The sequence below is a fragment of the Oryctolagus cuniculus genome, chromosome 13 (assembly GCF_964237555.1).
Source record: "Oryctolagus cuniculus chromosome 13, mOryCun1.1, whole genome shotgun sequence".
Lineage (NCBI taxonomy): Eukaryota > Metazoa > Chordata > Mammalia > Lagomorpha > Leporidae > Oryctolagus > Oryctolagus cuniculus.
The window spans coordinates 97508957-97520983 of NC_091444.1; the positions used below are offsets into that span (position 1 = coordinate 97508957).

The window sequence follows — 12027 nt, forward strand, 5'->3', positions numbered from 1 at the left end:
TATGAGGAGCCATGGCTCTCACTGCCATTAGCAGACAGCTGGTCACTAACAAATGTGCATTCCTCTGAAACATAATCCTTGGTGTCATTTCTGCACATTGTCAGTTTTCTTCTCAGTGTCCTCATCCTTTCTTCCAGCCAAAAGATTTCTGGCAAAAGCAGAAAGTGTAGGCCAAGTGAGGAACAAAAGGAAGTGGGCATGACTGACATCAGTTTGTGTTAGAATTGAGCTGTTGCAATTTTTTTTAAAAAGATTTACTTATTTTATTTGAAAGACAGAGTTACAGAAAGGGGGAGAGAGAGAGAGATCTTCCATCTGCTGGTTCACTCCCCAGATGGCCACAACAGCTGGAACTGTACCGATCTGAAGCCAGGAGCTTCTTCTGAGTCTCCCATGTGGGTGCAGGGGCCCAGGGACTTGGGCCATCTTCCACTGCTTTCCCAGTCCATAGCAGAGAGCTGGACCGGAAATGGAGCAGCCAGGACTCAAACCGGAACCCATATGGGATGCTGGCACTGAAGGTGGCGGCTTTACCTGCTACGCTGCAGTGCCGGGCCCGAGAAGTTGCAGTTTGTATGTAAACTTCTTAAATTGTAAAAGTGAATCATGCAACCCAATTCATGACTGGTAATGTCTACATGGAACTTCTTTTCTTTTGGACCCACATCACAGAAGTAGTTTAAATGCAGTGGGCAGTGGACTTCAAACTTTGAAAAATGTTGATGAAATCAAACAACTCTGGTGTGCAGTTTGCCGCCGATCTTTCCACTTACGGTTGTGAGATTCCCATTCCTCATTCCACTTGGTTTCTCCCAAAACCCTTTCAGTCATCCCTTAAGACAGCAGAATCTCACGATGATGTAGTGTTCTCTTTTTTTTTTTTTTTTTTGGACAGGCAGAGTTAGAGAGAGACAGAAATTTTCTTTTTTTTTTTTTTAAGATTTATTTATTTACTTGAAAGGCAGAGAGAGATAGGTCTTCCATCTGCTGGTTCACTCTCCAGTTGGCTGCAATGGCTGGAGCTATGCCGGTCTGAAGCAAGGAGCCTCCTCCAGGTCTCCCATACAGGTGCAGGAGCCCAAGGACTTGGGCCATCTTCTAATGCTTTCCCAGGCCACAGCAGGGAGCTGGATGGGAAGTGGAGCAGCCGGGACTTGAACCAGTGCCCATGTGGGATGCCAGCAGTGCAGGCAGCAGCTTTACCCACTACCCCACTGCACTGGCCCCTCAAATTTTCCAATTAGAAAAATCATACCTTGACTTTCTTACTCCTCAGCCCAAGGGAAGCCACATAACCACTTTCTCTAAGAGTACCAGAGCACTGTGATTTAGCAACAGATAGTAGTACATGTAAAAATGTGTATTGTATGTGTGTGTGTGTAAGTACATGTCATGCCTTTCATAGGGTCCTTGACAGCAGCAGTACTTAAAAACAAATTTTGGGGGCTGGCGTTATGGATAAAGCTGCAGCCTGTGACATGGGCATCCCATATGGGTGCAGGTTCAAGTCCCGGCTGCTCCACTTCCCAACCAGCACCATGCTAGTAGCCCTGGGAAAAGCAGTGAGGATGGCTCTAGTGTTTTATTTTTCAGTGATTTGATGTTTCTCCATGTGAAAGAATGTACATGAATCTCCACAATAGATTTTTATAACAGCCAAAAATCTGGAAACAATAGAAATATGTATAAACTGAAGAAAAATGAGCAAATGATGATATTTTCATACATTGTACTAGTTCTCCTCAAGGAGAACCTACAAAGTACTGACACAGGTGAAAATATGTTATATTGAGCAAACAGAAGGAGTAAACTCTAGCATGGAGACTCTGTTCATAGAGTCTGTATTTTTGTTGACAGTTGGTATTGACTGGAATGGGACATTTTGTAACTTTGAGGTGATACATTCACAAGAGAATAGCTCAAAAAGTTCATGGAAAATGCATATTATGAGAAAGCTATGCCTAGATTTCAGTTTTTAATTCCATTTTCCACATTTTTTTTTTGAGGCATCCTGTATATCTTGATTGGAGTAGCAGTTCCTCAAGTATATCTTTACCAAAAATTAACAGATGGTCTTCAAATACGAATGTGTCACTGTGTGTCTGTGTTATGCATTTCTCTCCCAACTAGAAAAAAAAAGTCACAAATTTATATTGATTTCTACTTAATGTATTTATTTTTTAAATGGTATTAGTTAGAAGTTCTAAAATTACTTTATTTTCTAGGCTTGGGCAAATAAGTTTAATAAGTCAGTATATACATGGAGATTTCTCTCTTGGATAAGACAGAAATGTGGGACCATTAAGAACTAGAATGAATCTTATGGTGTTGCGTTGAAATAGGAGTCATCAGTATGAACTTGTGCTCTCTCGCAAATAGGAATAGAAGTGCTATAGATATGTGTCTGTGTGTATGTGTCTATGAGTGGATAGGGGTTTATGTTCTGTTTGCTGGCAGGGCCTGGTACCAGGGACAGTGAGCCCACACAGTGCCCAGATCCTGGTTGTAAACACCATTCTCTATGAAAAGAGTCTTGTCTCCTGATTTCAAGGTTGGGGTAGGGAAAGCACAAGATGATCTGGGACATTGTGTTGTTAACAGAAGCTAAGAAAATGCTTTAAAAACAGTGGAGACCTGTCACAAGAACATAAAGGCTGTCTTGAAGAGAATCATATATGTCGAATTTGGGACCATCGGAACCTGAAATTAAAAGTGATAAGTGTGAATTACCACCCATTAAATAGCACTCTGTGAATATACGTGTGTGGGCTGGGAAGGGGAAACAGAGGTAGAAGATCTGTTTTTAAACAGATATAGTTCTGTTGGTTTATAAAGAGTGATGAAGTTAGGAAATCATCAGTGGATGTGAAAACTAGTAGGTGAAAAGCATAATATGAAGAACTTCAGAAACTCATGGAAAAATGAAATTAAATAATTTTATTTTGATGCAAAAATTTGAGACCCTTGTATACAAGGGGTCTTCAAAAGAATATATAGAAAATGCATATTATGAAAATGAAGCACGAATTTCAAGATATTTTTCCAACACAATAAACTTTTCATTTCATTTCCTATGAACTTTTGGAAGTCCCCTTATGCATAGTGTCACTGTATATGCTAAATTGGTTCTTAATGGCAGTTGGAAAGGAGGCATTTTTACTTTGGGAGAATTTGACAGGAACCACCTTAACCGAGCAGTCAAAGTTGACATCACCGATACACATAGACTTCCATGGTTGCCCTGCTAAAATGCATATCTGAGTCTAATCATAGGCCAGCGCCGCGGCTCACTAGGCTAATCCTCTTCCTGCAGCACCGGCACCCCGGGTTCTATTCCCAGTTGGGGCGCTGGTCCTGTCCCAGTTGCTCCTCTTCCAGTCCAGCTCTCTGCTGTGGCCCGGGAAGGCAGTGGAGGATGGCCCAGGTCCTTGGGCCCTGCACCCGCATGGGGGACCAGGAGTAAGTACCTGGCTCCTGGCTTCAGACTGGCGCAGTGTGCTGGCCGTGGCGGCCATTTGAGGGGTGAACCAACAGAAAAAGGAAGACCTTTCTCTCTGTCTCTCTATCTCACTGTCTAACTCTGTCTATCAAAAAAAAACCAAAGAGTATAATCACAAAGAAACATCAAAAACCTGTATTGGTCAAATTGTAAAATAACTGGCCTATATTTTTAAAAATTTTCCAATTTGGGCGTCTGGCATTGTGGCACAGTGGTTTAAGCTACCACCTTCCATGCCAGCATCCCGTATTGGCACTAGTTTGTGTTCCCACTGCTCCACTCCTGATCGAGTTCCCTGCTAATAGCCTGGGAAAGGCAATAGAAGAGGACTTATGTGTTTGGGCCCCTGCCACCTACATGGGAAAGCTCCTGGCTCCTGGCTATGGCCTGGGCTAGTCCTGGTTGTTGCAGCCATTTAGGGAGTATACCAGAAGGTGGCAGACAGATCTCTCTCTCTCTCTCTCTCTCTCTCTCTCTCTCTCTCTCTCTCTCATCCTCTGTTTCCCTGTAACTTTGCTTTCAAATAAATACATACATAAATATTTAAAATTTCCAACTTTAACTTATAGATGTGAAAGCCCAGAAACTACTTAAGGTTCTATGGTCCTGGACTGAATCATGGATAAGGAAGACAAAATAACTGTAAGGGAAGTTCCTGGAACCATTGACACTCTTGGTGGAATATGGAATTTGTATCAGATAAAAATCCCATTGTAAGATTTCCTGATTTTTTGAGGAAAATTTGTTACTTAAGAAAGCCCTTGTTTTTATTAAATATCTTGAAATATTTTGGTATAGAGAAGCTCATGATATCTGAAGTTTGTTTTCATTACATTCAGGAGAACTACATGGAGAAGGAGGGATGGAAGGAGAGAGAGAGACCATGAATAGTGGGGTAAAATGCAAATGGCTGAATCTGAATTCTTGTGGATTTCCTGTAATTTTGAAATTATATACAAAAAGTTTCAAAAGACAAATGTTCCCAGTGGAAAGTGCTTGACTTATGGAAAACTAATGTACTCCCTCACCTAAGTTATGAGCTGTTCAGTTTAGTCCCTGAGTGCAGGTTAGACAGTTACTACTTTGAAAAAATGACCAGAAGACTAGGTTCTGGTCTCACGATACTCCGAGCCTGTCTGAGGAGAAAAGAAATCATGCGTAGAACATCTGCACAGACCCCACAATGCCATGCATGAATTGTAGGCAAACTATAATAATGATGTGAGACTTGGGTTAGCAGATGTTTACTGTGAAGGGGCGGAGAGTAAGTGTTTTCAGCTTTCTGGGCTCCATACTGTCTTCCACAGTGGCTGCACTAGTTTACATTCCCACCAACAGTGGATTAGGTTACATTTTCCCCACATCCTCACCAGCATTTGTTGTTTGTTGATTTCTGTATGAGATCTTTTCTAATGGGGGTGAGGTGAAACCACACTTTGGCTTAGATTTGCATTTCTCTGATGGCTAGTGATTCTGAGCATTTTTTCAAGTGTCTTTTGGGCATTTGCATTTCCTCTTTTGAAAAATGCATGTTCAGGCCAGTGCCGCAGCTCACTAGGCTAATCCTCTGCCTGCGGCACCAGCACACCGGGTTCTAGTCCCAGTCAGGGCGCCGGATTCTGTCCCAGTTGCCCCTCTTCCAGGCCAGCTCTCTGCTGTGGCCCAGAAGTGCAGTGGAGGATGGCCCAAGTCCTTGGGCCCTGCACCCGCATAGGAGACCAGGAGAAGCACCTGCTCCTGGCTTCGGATCAGCGCAATGTACCAGCCACACTGCACTGGCCATGGCGGCCATTGGAGGGCGAACCAACGGCAAAGGAAGACCTTTCTCTCTTTCTCTCTCTCTCACTGTCCATTCTGCCTGTCAAAAAAAAAATTTAAAAAAAAAATGCATGTTCAAGTACTTTGCCCATTTCTTAACTGGATTGTTTTGTGGTTGTTGAATTTCTAAAACTCTTTATAAATTCTGGATATTAACCCTTGTTCAGTTGCATGGTTTGCAGATATTTTCTCCCATTCTGTCAGTTGCCTCTTCACTTTGCTGAGTGTTTCTTTTGCAGTGCAGCAGCTTCTCAGCTTGAAGTAATCTCATTTGTCAATTTCTATTTTGATTGCCTGGCGTATGGGGTCTTTTCCAAGAACTCTTTGCCTATGCCAATGTCTTGCATGGTTTTCCCAATGTTCTCTAGTAATTTGATGGTATCTGGTCATAGATTTAGGTCTTTGATCCATTTTGAGTGGAATTTTGTGTGAGGTGTAAGGTAGGGGTCTTTTTCATACTTCTACACTTGGAGATCCAGTTTTCCTACCACCATTTGTTGAAGAGACTGCCCTTGCTCAAGGGGTTGATTTTAGCTCCTTTGTCAAAGATTAGTTGGTTGTAGATGCATGGGTTGATTTCTGCCATTTCTATTCCGTACAAATTGGTCTACCCATCTGTTTTTGTGCGAGTACCAGGCTGTTTTGATTATAATTGCCCTGTAGTATGTCTTGAAATCTGGTATTATAATACCTCCATCTTTGTTTTTGTTGTAAAAGATTACTTTAGCTATTCAGGATCTCGTTTCCATATGAATTTTAGCATCATTTTTTTTTCTAGATCTGAGAAGAATGTCATTGGTATTTTGATTGGGATCACATTGAATATGTAAATTGCTTTGTGTAGCATGGGCATTTTGATGATATTGGTTCTTCCAATCCATGAACATGGAAGGTTTTTCCTCTTTTTTTATGTTTTCTTCTACTTCTTTCTTTAATTCTTGTAATTTTCATCATAGAGATGTTTGACTTCCTTGGTTAAGTTTATTACAAAGTATTTAAATTTTTTTTAGCTATTGTAAATGGGATTGATCTTAAAAGGTCTTTCTCAGCCATGGTATTGTCTATGTATGCAAACAATCTCATCCCAACACACCTATTCAACTTTACTCTGATAGGGTGACAGTAGCCATAGACTATATACACCTGGATGGTGCACCTGTTTTCCAATAATGTTACATACAGAAAAGAGAAGGAGGCTCAGTTTGGTCCATGAGCGGCTGAGTCCTGCTCTGAAGGGTTGCCTGGGATTCCATGGCAGCAGCTGGCAAAGCTCTGGTTCAAGTTTTAGAGACCATCTGGTGAAGGTGCTCTTTATGTCTGGAGGTTTGCAAAAGTCCCCAACAGAAGGGTTAGAGAATAATGATGGCGAGGGCCTTGAGGCACTTGCAGCCAGGTTCCAAGTCTAGCAGTGTTGCTCACCAATTTCATAACCCTCTATTTCCTCACTCATAAAATGGGAATGATGATTCTGCCTCCTTAGAGCAGCTTAGAGTGTCTGACAGTCAGACAGGGTTGTCCTGTCTGGACGGTGGCTTCTAGCTGGTTTCCCAGCTTCTGAGGTCTCTGCAGCTGTCGGAATGATCTAAGGAAAACGAGGTCAGTGTGTGTTTTTAACCCTTGCTTGATATCCACCGCGCTTTCCTGTTGTACTTAGTGTAGATTCCAGATTACTTGCGCTGCCTGTAAAATCTGCATTCTGCTGAGTCTGTCTCCTCAGCCACGAGCCGTCTCTCAGAATGACTGTTTTTGTGGGTGATGTTTTCACAGTTGAGGGCCTTGCATTCAGTTATTGCTGTGTCTTGGAGTTCCTCATCTGGACAGTCAGTGGGTAGTTCATTGTTAGTATTCACACTTCATGTTAAGTGACCTCTTCCCTGGCTCCTCAACAGCTCCTCGGTGCATCTCTGTAGCACCTTGTTTCAATTCTCTGCCCAGTGGGTCTATTGTCTGGTGTGCCGCATGAAACCCAGTGTCTGTAGACCTTGGTAGACCTTGCCATGACCACTGTATCCCACCCCTTAGGATGCTATCTTAGAGAGTAGCCTACATATGTGCAAAGTTAGTACAGTGGGTTAATGTCCATAAAATGCCTACCATGTGCCCAGCCCCGTAAGTGAGTACTTGGTAAGTGTAAGCTGTGACTATTACCAGTGACTTGGAAAGGATACACATTTCCCTCAGCATGGCATTGGAGTAGATCACGAGGCTCAACAAGTGACCTGAAGAGAGATATCCAAAGATCAAGGTCCATTCACCCCAAGAGAAGAATCACAGACTAATTTTCAGCTGATATGTGATTATTTCTATAGATTCTATAGTAATAAAAATAAATAATTAAAAGTCTACAAGTGAATTTTCATGGCTCTTCAGTGGAGCTTTTAAAATAGCAAGTCTAACCTTTTCTTTCCTTGCCCACCCATCCATTTCTCAGAACAGGTGGCGAGGTGAGCGGTGCCTCCGGGATGGCGAGAAAGGGAAACAGCCCGGGCCTCCAGGCTCTCAGCAGACGCCCTCAGTAACTGAGCTCTCTCTCTCTGTTCCAGATGTCCATACAGAAGCTGTTCAGGCAGCTCTGGCCAAACACAAAGAAAGGAAGATGGCAGTGCCTATGCCTTCGAAACGCAGGTCCCTGGTCGTGCAGACCTCGATGGATGCGTACACACCTCCAGGTGAGCCAGCAGCTTACGTGCTGTACTTCGTCCTCTTCCACACGATTAGCCTCGTGCTGGAACTGATTGGCTACCAGCCCAGCTAATCAGTCATTTTAAAAAAATACAGATGTTTGATTTTAAGTTGACACGTAGTAATTGGACACTGTTATGTGGGGCATTGTGACATTTCAGAACCTGTATGCAGCGTGTAACGTCGGATCGGGGTAAATGGTGTATCTGTCATCAAGTGTTGTTTCTTCATGTTGGGAGCATTTAAAATCCCCTGCATTAGCTATGTCCTCAGTTAATTCTTGTTGATCATAGTTATCCTACCGTGCTATATAGGACACGTATTGCTGCTGTCCACTGCAGCCCCATATCCTGCATCCATTGTCTTTCCTCTCTCGCTACCTCCTGCCCTGCCCATGTCCTTCCCACCCTCCGATAACCGCTGTTGCACTGTGTACTTCTGTATGATCAGCATCTTAGCTTCCACATATAGGTGATAACACGGTGTTCGTCTTTATGTGCCTGACTGACTTCATTGAACACAATGTCCTTCACCTCTGCCCATTCTACTGCAGGTGGCAAAATTCCATTCTTTTTACGGCTGAATAATATTCCATTGAAGACTGCAGTCCTTCTAGCTTTCTAAATAATGGTGCTGTAATTGAGATTTTGTGCACCAGAACTACAGAAACAGTACAGGAATTAAACTAGGCAGGAAAATTAGCATCATTATGTCTGTATCAGTATAAATAGGTATTATAGCCTTTTCATCAAGACTCAGAAATACACATTTTTAAAGGCTTAAAAAACTTTGTGTATGTACTTATTCCTATAGAAAAAAAAGTTTGTACGTCTATAGTTCTAATTGAAGCTGGAGGAAAATTTTCTTCTGCTTACACTGGTTTATAAAATAAATATAAATATGCTTTAAAAATATAAATATAGACTTATATAATACAAATTATAATTTATAATATAAATGTGCTGTATTTATAATATAGACATATTTATAATGTTATAAATATGCTGCTTTATAATGTAAATATGCTACATTGCTGTATTGTTTAAGAAAGCATGTGAATTGAACTTTGCCTGCAAAGTACCACATCATATTTTAATTTCTACAGGCTATCGGTCTCTGTCACAACAACCCAACCCTGGCATTTTAGTGTGAAAGTGGCCAATGGCAATATGTCAGTTAATGGGTTTGGCTGTGTACCAATAAAGCTTTATTAACAAAATAGACAATAAACTGGGTTTGTTCCACAGGCCTGTTTATCCCTGGTCTACATGACTTGAGGTAGTATCCTGTTTATTTTTTCATTACATAATCCTGCTTTTATTTAATCTTTCAACTTCTATAATTATGCAAATTCTGTTTTTTTTCCTGCCCAAATAATTATAAACTATATCTCACAACCTTCAAAATCAAAGTGGATCAGAAAGTTATTTGGGTTATCTGAGACATGAGGGATTGATCCTACCTGATAGATTCCTGTGATGTTGGTTCCATCATTATGCCTGTCATTGTTACAAGTCTGTCATTTTTAAATCTTAACTACCTTACATAATGCTTTGAACAGTTTTAAATGCTAGAAAAATGTAAGATGTGGTAACAATAGTTGAATATATTCAACACTCCTTGGAGTATTTTATGTCTTGAAGGTTAACTCTGAGTGTTGGCAAGCAGTGAGGGTATTAGGACCTGCTTCAAATCAGAGATGTGGCCAAGTATCCATCAATATTTCAGTCAACTCAGTTATTGAAGCATATGTTCCTTTAAATGTGAGAGTACTAAGTGTTCTAGGATAGACGTTAAATAGTATATACTTTTGTTTGGGGTTAAGTTTTGGATTTTTTTTTACAGGCAGTGTAAAGAAATATTCCTTATATAAAGAATGCAGTCATCTAGTAGGCAAGGGAATCCTTTTACTAATTCGCTTATTTAGTCTCCTTTCCTTATGCTTAGCCCCAAAACATAATTGGGGTCAATTTTTTAAAAAATCTAATATGCTTGTTCTTGTTTCTTTAGTTTATGGTTATAGTTTACATCATATATGACGTGGAAAAAATTTATTTGGTATGTATTTGTTTAACAAACAAAATGAACGTAACAAAGATAATAATGGCGCTTAAAATATTTTTAGCTGTTTTTTGGAACTAGACTGTTGTGGGGGAATGGGCATTCTTCCAAACCATGTGTTATAAGAGAAAGCAAGTTTAGATTGCAAGAAGCAATGTGATTGTTCATGTATGTGCTCACTGCTCATATTGAATCAACTCATTGAGAAATCTTACTGTATCATAATGACACATAATAAAAGACAGACCTTTCATGATGACAAAAACCTCGTTGTACAAACAGTTTCGCTAAATCTAAGAGAACGTTACTGGAAATGTTAGTAATGGTGAAATATTTGCATTTAATTATTTAACTAGCATTTTCATGTATGCCGTACGTCATATTTTGTACACCATAATGAGGAGCCCTAGTGATAATTTTGTGCTTAGCAGCAGTGTGCGTATTTATTACTGTATTTGAACAAAATATTGGGTTCGTTTTCTCTCTACTATTATCCTTGGTTGCTAGAACTCATCTGAAGTTAATATTCTCTGCATGAAATGATTGATTGTTGACTAGTGTCATAGTTTCTGGAAAAGATCAAATTGTGTGTTGCTTGTCTTCCATTTCCCTTAGGCCTTTACAAATAAAAACATAGGTGTGATTTGCCAAGACTACTGCTTCTTGCTATAGTGAAACAAGTAGTTTCCAACTAACCCACCCATTATAAACAACTATCCAGTTGCATGAAGCAAGTGAGACAGTAATTTTTAGGCTGTGGACCATAACTGATGCAGGAGTACATCTGAGAGCAGGTGTATGAGGTGAACCCATAGGCCGCAATTTCTGTGCCTTCAGACGTAAGCAAGCTGGGTGCAGAGCAGAGCCCAGCCATCCTCCCAGTTTGAAGAAGCAGACATGAATGGAGCTTTCCCACACATTCAGACTAACAGAGAATTAATGCAGGCATGTTCAAGGCAAGATGATAGCGGCAATCACATTGCCTCCTACAGCAAGAATCGGAAGACTTTTGAGAATGATTATCCACAGTGTGTAGTATTCAGTAACTAATCACTAGATATCCAGAGAGACAGAAAGTATAATCTGTGGGCAAGGAAAAAAAAGAGCTCTCAATGGAAAATCAATGTAAGTTGGTCTCCACCGTGCCATCAGCAGTCACTCAGCACATGTGTTCAGCACATGAAATGCGACTGGTCTCACTTGAATTTGCTCTGAGTGTGAAATGCCAATTAATGAGCACTTTTCATTCATTGTTATATTTTATATGTTGAATGGATTACAAAAAATATGAAAAATTCAAGAGGCAGAGAGAGACAGCTTCCTCCCCAAACGCCCACCATGGCTAGAGCTGAGAACACAATTTAGGTCTCCCACATGGGTTGCCAGGATCCACCTGGAGCCATCATGTACTGCCTCTCCAGGGTCTAAATTAGCAGGAAGCTGGAAATTGAACCTAAATAGTCCAAGATGGTGTGTAGGTATCTTAAGTGGATTATGAATATTCTGGCTAAAAAAAGTTACTGAAATTAGTTATACCTGCTTATGTATAATTAATACATTTTGTATTTTTAATGTTTCTACTTAAAGGCTGAAAATTATACGGCTCTCATGTTTCTTTTGAAAAGCACTGGTATTTGATATAGAAGCCAGTTTTTAAGTCTGCAGTTACAGATTATTCAGGGAATCAAATAAAAGTATGCCACAGAACTAGAGGAGAGTATTATTTCAGTGTTTGAGCCGAGCAGACAAAGGGACACATTTTTTAAAATAATGGAGATAAGGGAGTTTCAGGTTCCACACATAAGGAGCTCAGAAGTCACCACTCCATCTGAGCAAAGAGTAAGCTGAACAGACTGAGAAGTCCACAGCTCTTCTCAGATCCTTAAGAGAAAGCTACCCTGAGAACTGGGGAGACAGACGGGTAGGAATGGTGAGTTACAGCATACACGGGAGCCGGCGCCGTGGCT

At 40.8% G+C, this 12027-nt stretch overlaps 1 protein-coding gene across 4 annotated transcripts in view; it reads left to right on the forward strand.

Moving 5' to 3' along the window:
- The window catches only part of DIP2C (disco interacting protein 2 homolog C), a 486706-nt gene that overhangs the window by 305452 nt on the left and 169227 nt on the right, over positions 1-12027 (forward strand). For all 4 annotated transcript variants that reach the window (XM_008249365.4, XM_008249367.4, XM_008249368.4 and 1 more), the window contains one exon: positions 7861-7986. In XM_008249365.4, coding sequence (XP_008247587.1) covers positions 7861-7986 — 126 coding nt within the window. The remainder of the gene's footprint in view (positions 1-7860; positions 7987-12027) is intronic.